Source organism: Dama dama, chromosome 16, assembly GCF_033118175.1.
Source record: "Dama dama isolate Ldn47 chromosome 16, ASM3311817v1, whole genome shotgun sequence".
NCBI classification, from domain to species: Eukaryota; Metazoa; Chordata; class Mammalia; order Artiodactyla; family Cervidae; genus Dama; species Dama dama.
In genome coordinates this window covers 35911139-35936087 of record NC_083696.1, presented here as the reverse complement: position 1 = coordinate 35936087, position 24949 = coordinate 35911139, and the positions used below count along the sequence as shown (strand labels likewise).

Here is a 24949-nt window from a genome sequence, read left to right as displayed (position 1 = left end):
AGCTAAAAGTTGGTCAATTTTTATGTTTTTGGTTAATGAGTCAACTTTGTTGATTTTTTGCTATTGTTTTTTCTATTTATTTCATTAATTCCTGCTCTTTTATTATTTATTTCCTTGTACTTGTTTTGGTTTAGTTTGCTCTTCTTTTTCTAGATCCTTAAGATAGAAGACTAGGCTTCTGATTTGAGGTCTAATTTATTAATAAATTTTTTCAGAGCAGTTTAGGTTCACAACAGAATTGAGCAGGGAGTATGGACAGTTCCCGGATACGCCCTGTCCCCTGACACACAGCCCCCCACTGTAGACATCCTGCACCAGAGTGGTACATTTGTTACCACCCAGGAACCTACATTGACTCCTCGTCACACTCAGTCCATGGTTTACATTAGAGTTTACTTCTGGTGTCCTACCCTCTATTGGTTTTGACAATGTATCCACTATTACAGTGTCATGCAGAATTATTTCTCTTCACTCAACATTCTCTGTGCTCTGTCTCTTCATCCTTTCCTGCCCTCTAATCCCTGGAAACCACTGCTTTTTTTTTTTTCCCACTGTCTCCATAGTTTTGCCTTTTCCAGAATGTCATATATAATAGTGGAAAACATACAGTATGTGCTTTTTCACATTGCCTTCTTTCACTTATTATTTGCATTTAAGTTTCCTCTATGTGTTTTTCATGACGTGATTGCTCATTTCTATTTAGTGTGGAATAATTTCCCATTGTTTGGATTTCTTTTTTAATATAAGTATTTATAGCTATAAATTTCCTTCTGAGTACTACTTCTGTTGCTTGTCATAACTGTACATTGTGTGAAGCACTGTCTGTATAGGAAAGGCAAGATAAATGCTTGCTTACTTCCATTTGTTTATTAGTTTGGGGAATAATGAGTGGGTTCTCTAGTATGCCAGTTATGAACTATTGACCTTCAGTTCCAAATTTATCCTTTTTGCCTGCTCTGTGAAATGGATTTGGGCACTTTAAATATTTATCCTTCACCAGCTGGCAGGTATTAAGCTTTGTCAGTAAAGGGCAACAGAGAGATACTGCAGGAGGAAAGACTTTCCCTTCCTGTTCTGGTGTTTGGATCAGACAGGCTAAAGTGCTGTGGGCAGCTTCCCCAGCATCTGGTTCCTGTGCTTCTGTACTTGGGCTCTTCACTGTATAGTGGCCAAAAGCCAGCAGCCTCTCCTGGCACCCTCCTCAAGTGGTTTCTAGGAGAGTGCCTCTTGTGAGACACCTCCCCATGAATGGCTTTCCCCAGCACCATATAAGGTAGATTTCCAACCACTTCCATGTAGCACCACAGCAGCTTCCCTATCTAGGCGTCACAGGCACATCCCTTCTAACAAAGTCTGAACCTCAGCTCTGGGATATCTTCACTGGACAAAGTCTTCAAAAAAAAAAAAAATAAAACCTTCCCTGTTCAAATTACTGTATGATTCCTTCCTTCTACTTGACTCAGACTAATACAACTGGTAATTTCTGTAGGGGACAGTAAGGTTTTTTGTTTGATGAACTGTCAAAATTAAGGATTTATGTTCAATTAAGGAATAAATTAATGGATATAAGAGAAGACAATTGAAATGTCTAAAACTGACAAGATATACAAGTCTTGTATATCTACAAAGTACAGAAAACCATCAACAAGACAAATCGAGCAACCCCAACAGAGAAATGGCAAAGGATGTGACTAAGCAATCTAAAAAGAGAAACTCAAAAAGTCACTAAGAAATGTTCGGACTCAGGAATCAGATAAACTCAGATTAACAAAACAATGAGACAGCACGTCATGCCTTTTGGTTTAGAAAACATTTGGAAGCTGGATAAAGGTTGTCTCAAATATATCTTAGATTTGCTGTCTCCTTTCAATCACATTTGCTGTCACTCTAGTTCAAAGCCACCATCACCTTCCATATTAGCATAATAGAAAAATGTAAATTTTCTCCCCTTCTATTTTTGCTCCCCTACAATTCACTTTTCCCCTGGGAGCATGAGAAATCTTTAAGGGTAATTCAGATACTGAAACTGAGTGCCCCTAAAACCAAGTTCCCTTACCCAGTTTATGATTAATCTCTCTATCCAAAACTTTATTCAGCTCCTTGTGTCCCCTCTGACCTCAATCCTGTGCTAACTGAACACTAATCAGCCAAAATCAGAGGACTAAAATTGCTGTTGTCAATAACATTGTTAATGTACTAAAATTGCTATTATATATCATTTACATACAAACTCAGGACAAGCTGAGCTCCCCAAGCCATGGACCACCAGGCCAGACACTTGTAAACCAGAAATGTCTTGCCTCTGGAAACTATGATTAAGAAATGTCACAAGACGATAATTAATTCCAGCCTCTTTTATCTTTCCCTTTAAAAAAACAAAAACTAACTCAAAGACCAAGTTGTAGTGGATCTAAGGCTTGTCTCTCACACTCTTGCTTGGCGCCCTGCAGTAAGCACTATACTTCACCGAAGCCTGGTGTCAGTGGACCGACTTTGCTTTGCATTGCATGAGCATACCTGTGTTGTTTGTTAACAGTACCACTTCTTTGCTTAGAACCTTTTAACTTCCTGTTGCTCTTGGAATAAAATCCATTATCACGTGATCTAATTACCTACCTCCAGTTTCATATTGTGCCACTCTCCTTGCTCATTGCTCTCCAGCGCATATTTCAGTAACTTTAACACCTCAAGCCCTTTCCTTCCTCCATAACTTTTGCACCTGCTTCCTTCTGCTATTCCCTCTGAATCTTCACATAGTTGATCATTCTCATGATATCCTTCCACACAAAGAAGGCTGGCCACCTTTTCTGGAGCAGATACTAGTAAGTCACTGTTACCCTGCTTATTTCTTTGACAACCCAAATCACTAGTTTGTAAATAAATTTAGCCTTAAAATAATTTTTATAATTATTTCTGGCCACAGGGGTGTCCTCCTTTCTGCACCTTCCATTGCCACACCTGGGCTTTACGTTTAGGGGAGGGCAGGGCTGCTCCCTGACTTCATTTGCTTGGGCTTCTCATTGCAGTGGCTTCTCTAGCCGACGAGCACAGGGGACTAGGGCACACCAGCTTCCGCGGTCGCAGCACTCTGGTTCAGTAGTTGTGGTGCACCAGCTTAGGAGCCCAGAAGCATGTGGGATCTTCCTAGACCAGGGGTCAAACCCATGTCCCCTGTGTTGGCAGGTGGATACCTAACCACTGAACCACCAGGGAAGTCCCAAATTACTTAGTTTTAACCTCCCTACTAGTCAATGCACTTCATTGAGGGCAGGGACCTTGTTTGTCTTTTTCACATTAACCTCCAGCAGTTAAAACAATGTCTAAAAGTATGCATTAGACCGTGAATGAATGACTTTTATTTTGTGTTCTTGGGGAAGTCTGGAGCAGTGAATTACTTTACAAATGCAGATGCTTCACACTTAAATACTGTGTTCTCGTTAGCAGAGCAACAGCAAAACACACAAATGAAAAAATTCCACACACTCAAAAAAAAAAAATTTTGTACTTTAAAAATCAGTGCCCCCAAACTTACCCCCCTCTCACATTGAGTCCCTCTGTATCTACCCTTTCAAGTGCTTTATCATTTCTAATAAATGGGTTTTTGTTTCTCAGCTGATTGTAAGAGCCTTTTATCGTTTGTTTTGCAGACATCTTATTCCCCTTTCTGCCTTTTGACTACTTCGTTTTTGTTTTAATCCAAGTCTGATTCACTCTAGTAAGGAGGTGCTGTCTGACCTGACTCCAGAAAACCAGGCGAGGCTGGTTGGGTGGGCGGGTTAAAGGGCAAGGTAGCAGGAGAGAACAGTGACTCTCAAAAGGAAAACAACTATTGATTGTGCAAGACCGGGCATGCCTATCCTCCCGGGATCTTGGCTACCTACATCTACTAGTGCCCTGCTTCAGCCCGGCGCCGGGCGCGTCTGTCTGACGTCACCGACGCTCCGCACAGTTGACTCAGACCGCGCAAACTCCGTGGCCGTCTACCGGGCGCGCAGAAGCGAATATTCTCGCTGCGCCGGAAGTCCAGGGCACATGACCGGGTGACAGCGCTCGCTGGGCTGCAGGGCTCGCTTTAGGTGTTGCGGCACGGGATGGCGGAGGCGCCTCCTGTCTCAGGTACTGTACTACTTTGCAGGACTGGGCCCCTCTCCGGGAGCGGAAATTGAGTCAGTGACGATCCCAGGGCACCGGCCATTCGTATCGCGAGAGTGGCACGTACACGAGTTGGGGATAGTGGCTCGGAAGGGCCAAGCCACGCGCGTCGTGCGTACCGAGGTCTTAACCATCCTTGGCTGGTGGTGAAGCCCGGCATCTGGGTTTCCAAGGAGAGTCGGTTTGTCCCGCTGAGTCGAGGCGGGTGTCCCGCCCTCTCCAGGGGTCATCCCGGCCTTCCTGGGGCAGTGATATCCGACAGGCGGGCGTCGGCCCGTGACGGTGGCTGGCTTTCGACGCGCGGCGGGATTGCTCGCTGCGCTTGAGATGTATTCGTGCGTCCTGGGACAGCAGCGCGGGCGCGAGCCGAACACTCGTGGTTTCCAGTCTCAGCTTGCCATGAGCTCGCAATGTGAAGTCTCGTTTTTGTCATCTGTGATTTGGGAGTAAATAAGTCAATTACTGTGAAGGTTCCCGCCGCTACTGTACGTGTTACACAACTGTTAGCTTATTTGCCCTCCCAGAGTTGTCTGTATGTGTAGAGACAACCTCATCTGGCTGTTAATGTAACACGATTTCCAGTTACTTCAGGGTACCTTGGATCTTTTGTTTTCCCAACTCTTTGGACAGTGACGGAAAAGGAACACTTTACATAGTGATCTCAGCGCACCCAAATATAAAAACGAACCAGAAATTTTAGGAAGAAGTGGTTTTCCTTGTTATCTCCAGTACACTCTATACTACATATTTCGTTGGAAAAAATTCTCGTCATAACCCACTACATAATTTGATTTTATGATCCACTCCTGAAAAACAGGGCAGCAATTTGCAGCATGAGGTTCGTGAACAGCCATTAATTTGAGCCTTAGTTCTGCTACCTCCCAGCTGTCGGGGCACCAAGAAGCCTATATATGTATTTGTGTACTTGGTGGCAGGTAAAATGTATTTATTACCATGGATCTTGGTCAAAAACGTTGGCTAACACACTGCATTGGTTTACCCTAGTCAATTTTTTGTTTGTTTACCCTAGTGCTGATATAGGTATTAATTCATCTTGGAGGATAGGGACCACATTTAGCCTGGTGTTTTGTTTTTCTCCCACTCACTCTTTTCCCAGATACCCTAAATTGGATCCCTTGGTCTTCTTATCCTTAGGCTCACATCTGGCCCATTTCTGCACCATTCAGCGTTTGAAGCAGAAATGAGTGGGCCTAGTTGTGAATCTTATTTTTGGCCTCTGGTGTTGCTCTCCAGGTTACAACCTCTGTCCCATCTATTGAGGCGAAGTCCGATAGTCCAAAGACCACCCCACTTTGTCTCCTGTACCTTAGTTTGCTTTTGCCTTAGTTCCTATTCCATGTTCTTATTTCAGCATTATCTCTAGCCCACATCTCCATCCTCACTCCAGTGTAATTCTCTTACCTGCTGTTTTCCTGAAACACCAAGGGGTATCTTTCTACCCATGGATAGACTCTCCAGTGCCAACTTTGTCTCTGGACTTTATAATCTGCAGTTGGATTTTCCCTTACTCTGCTCCACCCACCTGTAGGTCACCCACCACGGTGTTATCTTGGATCTTTAGTGCCACTCGCACTATAGCCAAGCCTTGGGGATGAGATATCCTATTTAGTAACTTCAGCTGCTCAAAATAGTGAAAAAATAAAGCTGTCTCAGATATTTGTGTCCAGTTTCCTGTGCCCTTTTCCCCTTCCTCGAATCTCTGAATGATCTGAGGGCTTTGTCCACTACCTCACATTTGGTGAAACCATACTTTATGTGAATAGATGCTTCTCTATCTAGATTCTCAAGTTGAGTCAACTCTTTGCTGGTTAACATAAAAATACCCTCTTTGCATCCTTTAACCTGGCTATTCTGGATCACTTTACTGACCTTTTTTTCTGCCCCTCTTACAACCTTGCATCTTAGAGCAGGAGAAAACTACACAATACCTACTTGGTCTAATTTACCCATTTCCCACTAAGTTCTCTGTTATGTATCTGGAACACCTTCTCTGCCATCTTCTGAATTTGTTTAATCCTCTTGCCATTTTGTAAGGCTCTCCAACCCCATCCTCAGAATCCTGCCTGTGTGAAAGTTTTCAGGACAAATCCTGGATTGAGTGAGAGGTTACCTTTATGATCTCGCTCAGTTCTTAAGTATGTGTTTCTATGGTACCTGCTACCCAACTTCTGTCAGTGGAGTGTAATTTAAGAGCGTGGTCTCTAGGGTCACATGGCCTGAATCCTGAATCTGCTCTGGAACACCCCTGTGGCCTTGGGGAAGCTACTCTTTATGAGTCTCAGTTTTCTCATCAGGAATGTAAGGATTAAATGAATTAACGTATGCAGAGCACTTAGAATAGTGCCTGGCACGTGTTAAGTAGCTAATAAATGTGAGGGCTTATTATTAAACCTGAAACCCACAGGCTCTGCACTGCAGCCTTTTGCGGTCAGGTCTGTTTCAGATAGTCTGTAATCTTAACGGCAATAATAAAGCACTATTTTAACCACTTTATACTTGTTACCAACCTTGCTTTAATCTTCATAGCAACTCTTTGATGTAGGGATTCTTACTGTTCCATTACTGGGATTAAATAACTTGCATAAAGACACAAGTGATGGACAGGGACTTAAATCCATCTCCCAGGCCCTGCTGATTCAGAGAATATTCTATATACTACGCATAGTCTGACTTTGCTACTAACTGGTTTTGTATCCTCAGGCAAATTGTTTTATCTTTGGACTTCAGGGACAAAGTTGAACTACAAAGAAGTATGTGGCTGGTGGAGGTGGGGGATGGATGAGTAGGTTGAAGGGGCATAGGCTTAATTTTTGAGACTCTCGGATTCTGACCGTATTAACAGAGGTTATGTATGGAAAACCTAAAATACATTCTGGCAGGGATGAGGTGGGATGTATTCTTCCTGCTAAGTACATCTATGTGAAATCTTCACTTAAATTCCACAATGACCCTTTGAAATAGTATTATCAGCTTTTGTCATGTATGCGGAAACTCAGGCTAAAAGCAATCAAATGATTTTCCTGAGCAAATACTATAAACTGGAGAGTCAGGCTTTAAACTGATTTTGGCTGACTCCAAAGCCTGTTAACTTAATATTACACAATGCTACCTTAGAGTTTTGAAAGACGACATGGAACCTGCTGATTGATGTCTCATCCCTGAACTGTTCGCTGACCTTCCATTGCTTGATAGAAATAAACACATTTATAACTAATGCCTGATGGCCCAGGTGAACAGTTTTACTTAGCATTTCAGCAGTGGCTGTTGGTAAGGCTGCCAGTCAATCTTCACAAGCAACTTGAACCCACCAGCTTCACAGAAAACACAGGCCTTGTGCGGAATTTACTTTATACAAAGTCCTTAGGGAAATAACTCTTAGGTCTGGCTTACAGTCTTTGGGGCTTCATGAGTGACCAATTAATTTCTTTACTTACGTGTCTATTTCTTTTGTTCTAGGTGCTTTTAAGTTCAATACGGATGCTGCTGAGTTCATTCCTCAGGAGAGAAAAAGTTCTGGTCTGTTCTGTGGGAGTCAAAGGAGACTAGATTCTCATAGAATTGGTAGAAGAAATTACAGTTCACCACCTCCCTGTCACCTTTCCAGGCAAATCTCTTATGATGACATCTCTGCTGTTCATCAGCACAGTTTTCATCCTTCAGGAAGCAAACCTAAGAGTCAGCAGACTTCTTTCCAGCCCTCTGTTCCTAACAAATCTCTCAAGAACCATGGCCTTCAGAATCAACCTTGGCAGAAATTGAGGAGTGAAAAGCAGCCTGTCAGAGTCAAGAGAGCACAGGGCCTCCCTGCCCAAACCTCAGATGCGCCTGGCCTGGAAAGCGTGGCCAGGTCAGAGAGTGGGATGAACCTCAGCGAGCACAGCCCTGCCGAGAGTGAGAAGGAAATCGTCGGTGCAGATCCAAGGGGAGCAAAACCCAAGAAAGCAGCCCAGTTTATATACAGCTATGGGAGAGGACCAAAAGTCAAGGGGAAACTCAAAAGTGAGTGGGGTCACAGAATGAGTCCCAAACCTGAGGAGGCAGGACCTGAAACCACCAAACCAGCAGGGGTTATCCACCCTGACTCTTCAGATACTTGCTCTAGAAAAGTAGTAGCGGATGGGGCCAGGCGCGGCGAGCAGAGAAGACACCCACAGAAACGGTCTCCCTGGGAAGTGGAGGGAGCCAGGCCACGACCAGGCAGGAATCCACCAAAACAGGAGGGCCAACGACATACAAGCGCAGGGGCCAGAAACAACATGGCCTCCATTCCAAAGGATGATCTTAATGAAAGGCCAGCAAAATCCGCCTGTGACAGTGGGAACTTGGCAGTCGTCAGCAGGTCTTCTAGAAGGGCTGACCCAGAGAAATGTGCTGTAAGGAGGCAGGATCCTCAGGTAGCATCTTTCCCCCGAGGCAAACAGAACCACATGCTAAAGAATGTGGAAACACACACAGGTAAGCCTCCCTGAACGGTTGGAAATGTTTTCTTTCTTTCTTTCTTTCTTTTTTTAATTTTAATTTCTGAATTGGTAATACACTCACACAATTTAGAAACCAGAGAATATAAAAAGGTACACAGTCGAAGGTCTGTCTGTTCTTGTCCAACATCTGCTTGGGTCTTGCCACCACCTGCCCCTCTTCCCAGGAGATAACCACTTAGTTTTTCTATATCGTTCAAGTGTTAGTCACTCAGTCGTGTCTGACTCTTTGTGACCCCATGGACTGTAGCCCCCAGGCTCCTCTGTCCATGGGATTTCCCAGGCAAGAATACTGGAGTGGATTACCATTTCCTTCTCCATTATATATCATAAGCAAATACAAATAAGGGATGTTTTTCTTAACAAATAGGAAATTAGTAAGGGTTTTAAAAAGCACAGATACGGGTGATAGAGATGTTTGGTTACCAGATTTTTTTTTGAATTGTCAAAAAACACAAGTAGGGATGGTAACATCTCTACTACTTCTCGTTCCAGCCTGTGCATCATCTCTTGTGTGCTCCGTCGCAACATTTCCTGACTGATCTTGCCATCTCCAGTTTCTCTCTTTTAGTTCACTTCTTACATTAGCATCAGAAAGTGGTATTTCTGGGACTTCCCTGTTGGTCCAGTGGTTAAGACTTTGAGTTTCCACTGCAGGGGGCATGGGTTTGCTTCCTGGTTGGGGAACTAAGATCCTGGATGCCATGCTACACAGTACCCCGCCAAAAGTGATATTTCTAAAACACTTATGGACCTGTGTCACTCCCCTGCTTGATTCTGTTCACTTTTTCTCATCACCTACAGATTCTGCCTTACACAACAGCCTCATCTGCTGCTGCCTCAGCTCCCACCACATTTTACTCCCTGGACTCTGGTACTGTCATCTTTCCACGCGGTTAGATATGTGGTCCCTTCTGTCTACACTGGCTACTAACTACTCAACTCACTGGTGAATTCATACTGATTATCCCTTTATTTATTTATGGCTGTACTGGGTCTTCATTGCTGCTCAGGCTTTTCTCTAGTTGTGGAGAGCTGGGGCTACTCTCTGTTGCAGTGCTCGGGCTTCTCAATGCGGTGGCTTCTCTTGTTGCAGAGCACACTCTGAGGTGTGCAGGCTTCAGTAATCGCAGCTCCCGAGCTCTGGAGCACAGGCTCTGAGGTGTGCAGGCTCCAGTAATCTCAGCTCCTGAGCTCTGGAGCACAGGCTCTGAGGTGTGCAGGCTTCAGTAATCTCAGCTCCCGAGCTCTGGAGCACAGGCTCTGAGGTGTGCAGGCTTCAGTAATCTCAGCTCCTGAGCTCTGGAGCACAGGCTCTGAGGTGTGCAGGCTTCAGTAATCTCAGCTCCCGAGCTCTGGAGCACAGGCTCTGAGGTGTGCAGGCTTCAGTAATCGCAGCTCCCGAGCTCTGGAGCACAGGCTCAACAGTTGTGGCACCTGGACTTAGTTGCCCCAAGGCATGTGCTATCTTCCCAGACCAGGGCTGAACCCACGTCTCCTGCACTGACAGGTGGATTCTTTACCACTGAGCCATCAGGGAAGCCCCGTACTCATTTTTCAAAAGCTACAGTTTAGTCACATGTCCAGAAAACCTCTTCTCACCTCCACGATAGCATCAATCTTTGCTTGCCCTGTGACATGTCTCCCCCACCCATACTCCCCCACTCAACTCCTGTTGAGCACTTAGCTTTACCACTGGAAACCATCATTTGTCTATGTGTCCGTACCCTCCACTAGTTTACATGTTCCTTGAAGGCAAAGACTCTACCATTCCTTTCATTTTTATATCTCTGTTGCCTAACACAGGTCTTAGAACACTAGTTATTCAGCTCTGACTGTTAGAGAGTTCTTTACATTAAACTGAAAACGTCTTTCTGGTAAACCCTTCCTACCCCCTCGTTCAGGGTCTGTCCTCTGGAGCTACGCAGCAGCTAGTCTGTCCTCTGAGCTTCCCTCCCACTGATGGCAAGTCAGCTCTTTGCAGTATTGAAGACACTTCTCATTTGCCCTGTGTATATGTTTTATCCAGGATAAGTAGGTTCATTCCTCCAGCTCTTCCTCATGGACCATCCTGGTCTCCCTCCAGTTTAATTTAACACATAGCCCAACACATGAAGCTGCCACCTGCCCAGGCCTGTTTTTACACAAGCCTGGTGATCTGGTTCTCGTCTGCTTACCAGGCACTCCTTCTTGGGACTTTGATTTGAACGTGAACCAAGGCAGTATTGTACCAGATTTGTTTTTGAATTCTCAAGGCTGGTTAATAGTTTCCTATTGCTTCATAATGAATTGCCACAAATGTAATGGTCTAAGGTAACACAACTTTACTGTATCACAGTTTCCATGGGTCAGAAGTCTGGATACAGGTTAGTTGAGTTTCTACTCAGGGTCAGAGGACTGCAGTTTGGCTAGGGATGCAGTGTTATCTGAGGGATGGGGTCTTCTTTGGTGCTCACTGGTTGTTGATAGGATTTAGTTCTTTTTTTAAATATATTTTTATTTATTTATTTGACTACACTATGTCTAAGTTGCAGCACATGGGATCTAGTTCCCTGACCAGGGATCAAACCCTAGACCCCTGCATTGGGAGTGTGGTATCTTAGTCACTGGACCATGAGGGAAGTCCTGATAGGATTCAGTTCTTTATGGGTACAGGATTGAGGTCCCCATTTCTTTTCTTTTTTGGCAGCACCACACGGCATGCAGGATCTTAGTTCCCTCACCACGGATCAAATCTGTGCCCCTTCAGTGGAAGTACAGAGTCGTAACGCTGGACTGCCAGGGAAGTCCCAAGGTCCCCAGTTTCTTGCTGGCTGTTGGCTGGGGGTCACTCTCAGCTCTGAGGGCCAACCTGCAGTTCCTTACCACGTGGTTCTTTTCACAACATGGTAGTTTATTTCTTCAAGGCCTGCAGGAAACCATCTGCTCCAAATTCTTTACATGATTTCTGTCTCTGATCAGTAGACTCTTTAAAAAGCACTCAGTTGATTAGATCAATTCCTCCCATACTCAAGGGGAGATTATCCAGGGCATGCACACTGGGGCTGGGAGTCTTGGAGGCCTTCTCAGTTCAGCCTAACGAATCTCTCGTGGCGTCACATACCGGCATTTTCTTGAGATCTCTTTATTCATTTTTATTGAGTAAATACTTTGTGCCAAGCACTGTTCTAGGTACTAGAAAAACAGCAGTAATGGCATTTACGTTCCTGGCAGGGAAGACAGGCAGAAAGCACTTAAATATTTAGTCAGTCAGGTGATGATAAGAACTAAAATATAAGGCAGATTAAGAGGACAGAGTAACAGGCGCCAGTTTACATAGGTTGGTCTCTTTGATGAGGAGGCATTTGAACAGAGACCGGAAGGAAGTACAGAAGTGCGCCACGTGGCTTTCTGGAGAGCATTTCAAGCAGAGAGAGAAGCAAGTGTAGATTGGGGTGGGAGCGAGAGCGTTGTGAGCAGTGAAGAGGTGGGTAGGAGAGGAGGTCAGAGAAACTGCAGAGGCAGGGTCGTGTGAGGCTCTTAGATTTGGTTCTGAGTCAGAAGATGAGAAGCAGCAGAGGCTGTGAGGCTTTGTGGGGGAGAGATGATCTAAAATGATCACCCAGCCTGCTGTGTAGGGAGTAGGCTCTAAGGATGCAAAGGGATGAGTTAGGAGGCTTTGTAGCAGTTCAGGTACTTGATGGAGACATGGATTAAGGTCGTAGTGGTAGAAGAGGTGAGAACTGGTTAGATCTGGGTGTGTTTGGAAGATGAAGTGGATAGGATTTACAGATAGAGCGGATGTTGGATGGACAAAAACGAGAGGAGTCCAGGATGTTGTGCCTGAGCAGTGTGGAAGGCGAGATACCACTCACTGCAGTGGTAACACTTGGGAAGAGAAAGCGGTGTTTGTTTTTTAAAGTTTTTAGTTTGGAATGATTATAGACCTACAGAAATAGTGCAAAGGTAGTACAGAGAATTCCCATATATTCTTCACCTAGCTTCCTCTAATGTTAATGTCTTTCTCAAAACTAAGAAATTAACACTAAAAAAAAAAAAAGAAATTAACACTAGTACCATGGTGTTAATTAAACTTCAGACTTTGTGGGTTGATTTTTTTTTTGTTTTTTCGTTGCAAGGCTTACAGGAGCTTAGTTCCCCAACCGGGGATTGAACCCAGGCCTTGGGCAGCGAAGGCACACAGTCCTAACCACTGGACTGCCAGGGAATTCCCCCAGACTTTATTTGGATTTCACCAGTTTTTCCTTTAATATCCTTTTTCTGCTCCAGGATCCAATCCAGGACACCACATTGCATTTAATCAGCATGTGTCCTTAGCCTTCTCCAATCTATGACAATTTCTTGTTGGAAAAGGTGTTTTTGCATATCTTTTGCTTTGTCTCCTCCTCTTTCAGGAAAGATAAAGAATTTGGTTAAATTTGTTAGAATTAAATTGTCTACTGGACAATAGATCTGTTAAGTAGAGAGTCGGATATAAAATTCAGGGAAGAGATATGAGAGAACAGCATTGAAACATGTATATTATCAAGTGTGAAACAGATCGCCAGTCCAGGTTGGATGCATGAGACAAGTGTTCAGGGCTGGTGCCCTGGGAAGACCCAGAGGGATGGGATGGAGAGGGAGGTGGGAGGGGGGTTCGGGATGGGGAACACATTTAATCCATGGCTGACTCGTGTCAGTGTATGGCAAAAACCACTACAGTATTGTAAAGTAATTAGCCTCCAACTAATAAAAATAAACGGAAAAAAAAAGTAAAATTCAGGGAAGAGATATGGACTAGAGACTTAAATTTGGGCATTGTCAGTGTACAGATGGTGTTTGATGGACTAGAGGAGGTCACCTAAGGTGTGGGTGCAGTTAGAAAAAGAGTGAGGATGGAGCCTACTTCATCCTGGCTGTGAAAGGAGCATCCAGTAAAGGAAGTGGAAAAAGAGTAAATTGAACTAGGAGGTGAAACATTCTAAACACCAAATAAAGAAACTCAAAGAGGAGGGAGTGATCTGTTGTGCCAAATGCTGTTGATCAGCACAGAAGGATAATTGCCTACTGACCTGTTGTATTTGGCAATCTGAAGGTTGTTGGGCTTGCTGAGAGCGGTTTTAGTGGAGTCGCAGAGATGAAAGCTTGATTGGAACGGAAAGAGAGGCTCACCCCAGGTACGCCTCCACGGCTCTGAGCGTTGCCTTTTTTCACTCTGCTCTGTACTGAGAGAACCCAGCGCTGCCTGGCCCTCCCAGCTGTCTGGATCTCTCATGCTGCAGCATGTCCTTAAATTGTTTCAGCTGTGCCCCCTCTTAAATGACCTGGGGCCGCCTCTCGGGTCACCCCTTGCCTTCCAACTTTAGAGCCTGCTCTTTTCATTTATCCCACTCACCTTAGTTTCTGGAAGACGGGAAGAGCACACTCCTTCCCCAGGGTCATTTCTACACTATTTTTGTTCTACCTTTGTATCATTTGAAGCTAATGGTACAGAACCTTTTCTCTCCATCACCTTCCATGTCTCATCTATCTGTTAGCCTCCAAACCTCCCAACCCTCATTTATTAATGCATCTAGCCTCTATCTTTTCTCTGCCCCAGTGGTTTTCAAGGTATAGTCCAGATCAGCAGCCGTCAGCAACACCTGGGAACTTGTTAGAAATGCACATTTTTAGGCCTTACCTCAGACTTAGAAATTGTGAGTGTGGGGCCCAAAAATCTCTTCTTTTAAGAAGCCTCCAGGTAATTCTCATTCACTTTCAAGTTTGACAACTACTGACTTACCATAAATCCTGTTGTTGTTCTGGGTGACTTCAATGGTCATATGGGTTTTTTGATCTTGTCAACTGCAGTGACCTTCACATCCATTCCTCCTCCACATCCACTACCAGGGAAACGACCCTGGGGATGCCCCATCTCTGCAATGCCAGAGTCCTGTGTTCTCCCTCTGACCACAACCTCCCGTCCTTTTGGCTCTCCTGGTCTCTTCCACCCACTGCCAGTTCTGTCCGTCTCCTCTCCTTCATTCCCCTCTCCAGGCTGGACCTTACTGTATGTCATTTGAAGTGTTAACCCTTCTGCCAAGACATTTTGATGAATCCCAGCCCTGGGATTGTTGGGATCCAGCGACCCTGGATGGTTGCTGCATCCAGCTTTTCTACCCTGTCTAGAAGACAGAATGCCATTCCAGGAAATTGTGTAACAGTACAGACTTGGTGTTCAGTCACCCTCTGGGGGAAGCCTTCCTGATCACCCTATTTCACTTCCCCCACCTGCCTCTCATTACTCTCTTTTCCTGGCTTATTTTTCTCCATAGCACTTGTCACTATTTGATGATATTGCTTATTCTCAGTATTTATTTGTTTATTGGCTACCTTCCACCACGAGATGGTAAACTTCATAAGGGGAGAAGATTCTTTTTTGTTTTGTTCACTGTATATCCTTAGTGTCTAGTATTGCGTTGGCCAAAAAGTTCATTTGGGTTTTTCATAAGATGTTACAGAAAAACCTAAACAAACTTTTTGGCCACCCCAATACATGGTTGGTTCTCAGTGAATATTTTTAAATAGTGGTCTCCAGCTTAGGCTTCCCCCAGTGGCTTGGTGGTAAAGAATTCATCTGCAATGCAGCAGCCACAGGAGATGTGGGTTCCATCCCTGGGTCGGGAAGATCCCCTGTAGGAGGGCACGGCAACCCACTCCAGTATTCTTGCCTCGAGAATCCCATGGACAGAGGAGCCTTGCGGGCTGCAGTCCATTTGGTTGCAGAGAGTCAGACACCAGTGAAGTGAAGGAGCTCACATGTACGCTCGCTCACTCCATCCAGCTCACTTGGCTTTCATTGCCTACTTCCCCTTAAATGACTTTGGGCAGCTGTCCTTCACATTTTCATTTAAGACTACTACAGACCCTTCTCACACTTATTCCGACCTTCCTGACATTCACTGATCTCCCGACCTCAGCAGACCTCCTTGCCTCTTACTTCGCTGAAGAAGGGGACGTCATCACTTAAGAAAGGGCATACTTTTCTCAACTTTTTGCAACTTCAGAGACATCTGTGCCTGTTCTTCCTTTTCTTTGATTTTGAGATCTTCTTATTTCCTTTCATCAACCTTTTTACATCTGTTTTTCCAAGTTCTCCGCCTGAAGCTCTTCCCAAGTCTGGGGAGAGTCCCAGGGAATCTTCCCAACCCAGGGATCGAACCCACGTCTCCTGCACGCAGAGTGTTTTATCACTGAGCCACCTGGGAAGCCCACCTCTGTGCTGCACTGACTTAAAAACCTTTACCTGCAGCCCCTAACTCTGCCACAAGCCTTAGACTGACACAAATAAACGTGATGTCTGACATACGCTTCAGACTCAGCAAGACCATCTTAAACACGTTGATCATGCTTACATTGTATCAGCTACCAGCTTTTTAAAAACAGCTGCCTTAAATAAGGTGGCTTACTAAAGTTGATAGGTAAGTAATTTACCTTTCTTTCCACCATCGAGATATAATCCGCTTTGACCTTTTAATCTGTTTCCTTAAAGAATTTTTCAGTGCTCAGTTTTACATAGTTGAAATCATACAATAAACATAAGTTTTATCCTTTTTTGCTTATTATAATGTATTTCCCACTCATTTAGAAATCTTGGTAAACTTTAAATTAATGTATAATATGCCATAAGTAGATATGCATTAATATTTAAACAGTCTCCCCCCCTTTTTTCTGATGTATTTTAAATTCCAGGTATCAGATTATTTCACCTTCATGTATTTTAGGTTACATCTGTTTTAATAATATGGCCATTTTCTTACATAATCACAGCGCCATTATTGTGCTTAACAAAGTTAGTGATAATTCTTTGAAATCATCTAATACCCAGTCTACAACTGAATTTCTCTGTTTGCCTCAAAAAATGTCTTTTTACAATTGAATTTTTCAAGTCAGGATTGTTGTAGGTATTTTGTTTTTCATCATTTATTGGTGTGTCTGAAAAGTTTGTAGTCACTTCTACAGACAGGTCTCTGTTCTTCTGATTGTTTCCCTGGCTTGTCACTGTCTTCACTGACATGCTGTCAAAGTGTAAGTGTAAAGTAGACCCAGTCATGACTGAGGCATGGAGGAGAAGCCCGAGTGGCAGAGGGTTTAGGGGTGAAGAGGAGCCAGCGGTCAGGACAGGGCTGCACCCGGCCTGGACGAGAGTCTTCCACCCGAAATGGGATAGTTCACTGGCACAGAGCTATTCTGGGTTAGTGCCTTGTTTTACATGTTACAGAGTTTGATAAAACGGAAATGTTGGTGAAAGAATTATACTGTCTCTAGTGTCTTTCTAGAACCTTTTACTGCCATTTATTACTTTCTTTTATTCATACAGCAAGTATTATTGCGTGTGTTCTATGTATAGAGTTAGGAAATAAGGTAAAATAAGTAAAATATATGATATTAGACTTTAGTGATATGAAGGAAGATGAGAGAGATACGGAATGCTTAGGGGAGTGGGTTCCAGTTTTTAAACTATGGCCAGAGACTGCCCTACTGAGAAGACCATATTTTGAGTCAACACCTGAAGTGGGTGAGGAACTCAGTTGTGCAGATGTCGGGGGAAAAGTGGACTCTAGGCAGAGGGAAGAACAAATTGTAAAAATCTCCTGCAGGAATCTGCCTGCCAGTTTTGGGCTAGGAAGGAGGCTGGTGTTGTCTCAGAGAAGTGGCCTAAGGAAAGAGGAGTCACAGGTGAGGACTGGAAGATGGTGAAGGGCATTGTAAAGACTTTGGCTTCTAGCTGCACGTGATGGAGGAACCTTTGACAAGTTCTGACAGAAGAGTGTATCTTCTAATTTTCATTTGATGGGCTCCCTCTGGTGGCTGTGGTGAGAATAGCCTGAAGTGGGCAAGGGCAGAAGTAGGAAGACTAGTTGGGAGGCCATTGTAGTAATCCAGGTGAGTGGATAGCGGCTTAGACCATAGTGTTAGCAGCAGAGGTTGGATTCTGGATTTATGAACATACTGAACATGGGATGAAAGAGACAGCCTTGGGAAAGGCTGGAATTAATAGGATATTCAAAGTTGACAGCTGTCACCATGTAGCTAAATGTATGTGCATCCTAGTGGTCAGATTTCACTGTGACTGGGCTTAGAAGCATCACAGTAGTGATTTCTTAACAAACAATAAATTTAATGAATAAGAGAAACAGTAAAATAAACAGACAGTCTTCAGGGTGAAAATTGTAGTGTTCTCGGGGATGTTCCATATTTCACTTAACCTTTCTGCGTGTTTTAATTCTAACTCAGTGCTATTCTGGAATGGTCAGTAGGCATTTTCTATAAAAGTCACCCTAAGTGTAAGTCTCACCGACCATTCCTCTGCCCCAGTCAGCTTCATATATAAATGTCTCCCACTTAAATCTCGCTCTCTTATGGGCTTCCTCTTACCTCCAGAATCTTCCATATGTAGCATGGTAACTGGTGGGAAATATAATTAACTTTGTTATTCAGAAATGTTAAACTATGCAAGGTAGGGTATCCCTGCTTTTAAGAAAGAATCTGATTCCTTGGTTTTTATAATAGAATTCAATTTTATAATGTGTCCATCTGTGTCTAGAGCAGATCAATTTCCCTTTCATCAGTCACTCGCAGTATCTTCATTCCAGGCTTTCTCCAGAGGAAAAGAGCTATCTCAGAAACTTTACTAAAGCCTAAAACTTTCCAGGGAGAGAGGTTATGACACAGACTAGATGATACTCGTTTATTCTTTCACTCGTTCTTTGAGAAATACCACTGAGCACCTGGTGTGGGCCAGGCAATGGAAATACTCCAATCATCAAGGCCCTGGTCCTGCCTCCCGCAGCTGACAATATTGTGTTCTGTACTTCTTTTGACACTGAACTGGATAAACAGAGTAATCTTAGGAAGCTAATATTATGGAATGATTAAAATGTGAATTTTTGAGTTCACATTAACAGTGATGATTTGAATTTTGATTTTTAAATTTCTAGTTATGTGATCTTAGGTGAACAGTTTAACCACTTTGAGCCTTGCTTTCTTCATCTATAAAATGGTACCTCTATTATATCTTTGTTAAGAGAATTAAATACATATAAAGTAGTTTAGCACAACAATCAGCATGATATATTTAAAGTTAGTTGTTTTACTCTTTTAACTTACTTGGATCTGATAATAGATAAAGTAGTATTGTGAAATAAATGCTAAAAATAAGGACTTAAAGAATACACAAACACTGTGTACTCTCAGGTCTGGCTACACTTGGGATTTAGAAAGATTTCGCTGAAATCGTGTCGAGGCAAAAGTCTGGAAGTGGGTGATGGTATTGAGGAGTAAATCTGGGAGGATTCTTATAACATCACACCCTGGTCTCTCTCATAGATGTTGAGCTTCTGGATCCAGAGACTGTGTCTCCTTCAGTCTAGTAACCCTACCATGGGGCTTGTGGTATGCTCCAAGCCTGTCTTTGTTGAGTGAACAACCAAAGACTTCCAGGGTATCTACTAGAACCGTCTCATGACCATGGGTTGTTGAAACCTGTCTAGGCTTAGTTTTCTTGCACCTGACCACTGCAGCTTCATGAGCCCCTCCCGAATGTAAATTCATGGATGTGGTAAATTCAAAGAGGGCAAGGCATGGTGCCAGGAGTTTCTCCTGTGAACACTCTGGCCGTGTGTTAGGAGGAGATGCTGGTGGGATCCTGGGCAGTTTCTTGGGAATGTTTCCTCAGACGTGTGAATCCCTTCCTGAGTCCCAGACCTGCTTCCTGAGGCCTCCATCTCAGCATACCCCTGCCCCTTCCCAGCCTCACACTCTGAACAACCACCTTGCTCAGAGCCAGACATCCCATAAAATCTCTATGTTTGCATTCTTCTCTCAGATGCCTTGCTGATCCTTGGTTGACTAAGGAATGTTTTTCTGTGTTTGAGTTTGTCTGTTTTATTTTTTAAACAGGTTCTCTGATTGAACAGCTCACCACAGAAAAATACGAGTGCATGGTGTGCTGTGAGTTGGTTCGTGTGACAGCCCCGGTGTGGAGTTGTCAGAGCTGTTACCATGTGTTTCATTTGAACTGCATAAAGAAATGGGCCAGGTCTCCAGCATCTCAAGCAGGTCAGTCATTTCCCTCTTCTGAGTAGTTTTTCTCATCCATTTGGGATGCTCAAGTTTAATTCTCCTTGAGTGTTTTATCTGCAAGGGAGAGTATGTTGTCCTGATCACATATTTTGGATGACCATTATTAAGCTATAAATCTTAAGCCAGCTAAACATAACACATTAAAATATACTTAAGGTACAATATAATCAGTGACTTTTACTGAAAATGGTTGCTTTTATCCAAGTAGCAACTATAGAGAACAGCTTTTTAAAAATTGAGGTATAGTTTATATACGATGTTATGTAAGTTTTGGGTGTACAGCATAGCTATTCATAATTTTTAAAGGTTATATTCCATTTATAGTTACTATGAAATACTGGCTATATTTCTTGTGTTGTACTGTAGATTCTTGTGTTGTACTGTAGATCCTTGTAGCTTATTCATTAGAAAAGATTTCTTGTATAGTTTGCTTAGAAAATTTATAGAAAGCAATATTTAATTTACCTTTAGGATTTTGAATTTGCTATAGCTTTAACAGATCTTCTCCATAGTATTTTGTGGGCTTTTCCCAAAGTTATAGTAGTATTTAGGGATAATGCAAATATTATTAATTAAATATGCTTTCTGAACTTTAGCTCTCCTAATTTAAAACATTTGGGTTTTCCTACATGTACTCAAGTGTTTTAGGGCTTCCCTGGTAGCTCAGCTGGTAAAGAAGCACCTGCAACGCAGGAGATCCCAGTTTGATTCTTGGGTCGGGAAGATCCCCTGGAGAAGGGATAGGCTACCCACTCCAGTATTCTTGGGCAGGATAATGTGAATATTATTCATAATATATGCTTTCTGAACTTTGGTGCTTCTAGCTGAAAACATTTGGGTTTTCCTGCATGTACTCAAGTATTTTATCGTACTTTTTTTCAAACCAAGGTTCAGATGATTACTTTGATATTAAAAGTAATAGAACATTCTCCCGCAAAATAAAAAGTTAATTTGATGAAATGGTGGCGGTAAGGCTATGGTGATAATCATACTGTAATATATAAATGTATCAAATCAACACGCTGTGCACCTTAAACTCACACAGTGTTACGTGCTGATTCGATCTCAATTTTAAAAAGTAGGACGAAATGCATACCTACTTTATTCACAGTATCTGAAGTCCTTATAAATATAAGCCTAAATCCGATATTTAAGCAAAGCATTCAGTATTGTGAATTTATTTCTTTAAAGTCTGATCCTTAACATGGAAACTACTACAACTGCTTCAGTATTATGGCTTCCCATTTAAAATGTTTTAAATTACATGTGCTTTTGTAAGGAAATTATTTTGATTTCCTCTCATTTTTCTTGACAGATGGCCAGAGTGGCTGGAGGTGCCCTGCATGTCAGAATGTTTCTGCACATGTCCCTAATACCTACACTTGTTTCTGTGGTGAGTTTTTTTTTTCACATACGCTGGTGTGATTTGCTTTCACTTTGTGCACTGTACCTTATGTCCCAGCACAGGAGAGGCGGTGTGCTGGGTGTGCTTTAGAAATGACTAACAAGACTTCAGAGCTACGGCGTCTGTAAGACATCATATGCATGTGGTCTGTACACAGCTAGAGTCACAGGCCTTTGTGTTCTTGGCAGACTCTTCTGGAGATAGGCCTTCTCATCATGCCCACCGGGTCTCCTTGGTCTTCTCTTTAGATCAGAGCTGATCAGATGGCAGAAGTGGGTACAGGCTGCTTCTCACCTCTAACTGTAACTCACTTTGAAATTCCAGATTTGAATAACATGAGTGAAGAGTAGTGTGACAGGTACTTTATTTAATCCAAGAAATCAGTCATTGGCCTTTATAATCAAGAGAGATTTTCTGTGAACCAGCATTACAAACTCTATCCTTGTGCTTTTCCTCTTCATGGAATACTTCTTCCTGTTTTGGAATAGCTTGGTTCTCCCATGTGTTAGGGAAAACACTTTCTGTGATCCAGATGCTTGTATCTGTTGCTAACATATTTCCTGCATGTCTTTTCTCGCTCTCTCTTTCCTGCCTGTCTTTTTTTTTTTTTTAGTTTGAAGTTGCGTTTCTCTCTTTTTTTTTTTTCTCATTTATTTTTATTAGTTGGAGGCTAATTACTTTACAATATTGTAGTGGTTTTTGCCATATGTTGACATGAATCAGCCATGGATTTACATGTGTTCCCCATCCCGATCCCCCCTCCTGCCTCCCTCCCCATCCCATCCTTCTGGGTCTTCCCAGTGCACCAGCCCTGAGCACTTGTCTCATGCATCCAACCTGGGCTGGAGATCTGTTTCACCCTTGATAGTATACTTGTTTCAATGCTGTTCTCTCTGAACATCCCACCCTCACCTTCTCCCACAGAGTCTAAAAGTCTGTTCTGTACATCTGTGTCTCTTTTTCTGTTTTGCATATAGGGTTATCGTTACCATCTTTTTAAATTCCATATATATGCGTTAGTATACTATATTGGTCTTTATCTTTCTGGCTTACTTCACTCTGTATAATGGGCTCCAGTTTCATCCATCTCATTAGAACTGATTCAAATGAATTCTTTTTAATGGCTGAGTAATATTCCATTGTGTATATGTACCATAGCTTCCTTATCCGTTCGTCTGCTGATGGGCATCTAGGTTGCTTCCACGTCCTGGCTATTATAAACAGTGCTGCGATGAACATTGGGGTACATGTGTCTCTTTCAGATCTAGTTTCCTCGGTGTGTATGCCCAGGACTGGGATTGCTGGGTCGTATGGCAGTTCTATTTCCAGTTTTTTAAGGAATCTCCACACTGTTCTCCATAGCAGCTGTACTAGTTTGCATTCCCACCAACAGTATAAGAGGGTTCCCTTTTCTCCACACCCTCTCCAGCATTTATTGCTTGTAGACTTTTGGATAGCAGCCATTCTGACTGGCGTGTAATGATACCTCATTGTGGTTTTGATTTGCATTTCTCTGGTAATGAGTGATGTTGAGCATCTTTTCATGTGTTTGTTAACCATCTGTATGTCTTCTTTGGAGAAATATCTGTTTAGTTCTTTGGCCCATTTTTTGATTAGGTCATTTATTTTTCTGGAATTGAGCTTCCTGCCTATCTTTTAATGGCTAGACTTTCCCACCTGATGGACAGGGAAGCTTGGTGTGTTGCAGTCCATGGGATCGCAAAGAGTCAGACACAACTGAGTGACTGAACTGAACTTACCATCTGGCTGTTGATTTCTCAGATTATATTTCTTAACCATTTTTCTCCTTCCTTAAACTACTTCATTTTTACTTCTCTCCTCATTACCTAACTGAAACTCTATTCAGAAGTCATCGATGACTCCCTTCCTGACCAAATTCAAGGCTGATTTTATAAATTCTTACATTTTTTTTGCCACTCAGCAGCCCTTATTACTTTTGACCATTCGCTTCTTGAAATGACTAGCTCTATTTCTTTTCTGCTTGCTCTCCTTTTTCTAACTAATTTGCTCACATTTCTCCTTTCTTGTTAGTTAACTGCCAGCCTCCACCAAGAGTTGGTCACTGACCATCAACAGTTTTTAACGTCTAGACTCAGCCTCTTTGTGAACTCAGCTATCTTCTTTTCTTTAAATCCTTATCCACTGTTTCATTCAAGATCTTAGCCAAACCGTCCTCTTCCAGAGGAAACTTTCCTTTCTTATCTCCACTCCCACGTTGGCCACTCTTATCCAAGCTCTGCTCGTCTCATATGTTTTATTGCGAAAATCTGAGGCTTAGTAGATACTGAATTAGTATTAGTTGAAGGAATGAATATTCTTGAATGTACTACCGGAAAGGCAGCAAGAGATTAATTGTAAATTGGATGATTAAGACTAATACCAAGGCTTAATTATTTTAAAGGATTTTTAAACATGAAACACCATAATGAAATTTACAATCTTGTAAAAGCCTTCACTGACAAACTGTATGTGAGAACCTAAGAAGGTAAAAGAATGTGGGGCTGAAGGTCAAGATGATCTGAGTGAGGTAGAATGATGTGGGAATGCAAATATTAGCCTTGTTGTACCTGAGGACTTTGCCCTACTCTGCTCTTCAGGGAGACCATTGGTTTAATGTACTTTATTGAGAACTTATTAACGTACCAGACACCATGAAGAAACAGAGGAATGAGACTACTAATTGACTTCCCAGAGGTTAGAGGCTAAGATTTAAGACACAATTAACTTGCTGTTCTACTTGAAGTACAGAGCCTGTGACTTCTGGCTGGATGATAAAGGGGGCCTTCATGAAGGAGGTGAAATTGAAATGGGCTTGGAAACTAGGTTTAAAACCAACAAGGCTTAGAGTCTGTTGGGAGGAGTCATCCAGGTACGGAGCCCAGGGCCCATGAAGGTGGAGGGGTAGGAGGTGACTGGAAGGTGGGGGTGACTTCGTGCCAGGCCCGGATGTTGGTACTTCATTTGTGAGGCCGTGGGAAGCCCCTGAGGGCATCAAAGTGATTCTTTGTGAAGATCAGTCTGGCGGCAATGAGTAAAGTATTTTGGGACCTAAACCGTTTGGGGACTTACAATAACTCAGGTGAAGAATAGTGAAAGTCTGGAATGGGTTTTAGAGTGGGACAGAAAGGAAAGAGTGTAAAATTTCAAAGGTAAACAGGAATTAACAACAGTGGGAAAGGAAGGAACCCAAACGTGGCTCCAGAGTTTCATGCTTTTGGAAACGGTGATACCAAGAACAGAAACGGACAGGTCAAGAGAACCAGGTTTGGTGGAGACAAGTGAATTTAATTTAGAAATGTTGAGTTGGAGGAGTAAGACAACCAGTGAAAGATGTTCTACAGGAAGTTAGGAATATTTGAAGAAAGATCAGGATTTAGGGATGATAGTCGCAGTTGAGAGCAATAGATGAGATGCTAGTAGGTGAAGGGGTGATGAGGGAAAAGTTGATAATGCAGAACCCTGGCAGGTGAAGGGGAAGAACCACCTTTTAGAGTCAGGGAAGGAGGTGGGGCCACTGAAAGATGGTAGGAGAAAACCTGGGCATCATGTCAAAGCAAGAAAGCACAGAGTCAGGGAGGCTTTTCTGATAGTGTGGAGATGAGGTTCTGGCCAGTAGAGAGGAGGAGCAGGAGTTGGGATGGAGGGAGACAAGGTGTGAGGTACACTATGTAGGGAAATTGACAAGATTTGGTGATTAAATAGAAGAAAAATGAGGATGACTAGTTTTTGAGTTTGTGAGACTCTTGACAGTGATGGTGTCACTAACAGA

The 24949-nt window shown here is 43.0% G+C and overlaps 1 protein-coding gene across 2 annotated transcripts in view; it reads left to right on the top strand.

The window, feature by feature from the left end:
• The first annotated feature begins 3961 nt into the window (after positions 1 to 3961).
• The window catches only part of NFX1 (nuclear transcription factor, X-box binding 1), a 69091-nt gene continuing 48103 nt past the window's right edge, over positions 3962 to 24949 (top strand). For both annotated transcript variants that reach the window (XM_061163823.1, XM_061163822.1), the window contains exons 1-4: positions 3962 to 4116; positions 7630 to 8628; positions 19572 to 19730; positions 21070 to 21147. In XM_061163823.1, coding sequence (XP_061019806.1) covers positions 4092 to 4116; positions 7630 to 8628; positions 19572 to 19730; positions 21070 to 21147 — 1261 coding nt within the window. In that variant the 5' untranslated portion in view covers positions 3962 to 4091. The remainder of the gene's footprint in view (positions 4117 to 7629; positions 8629 to 19571; positions 19731 to 21069; positions 21148 to 24949) is intronic.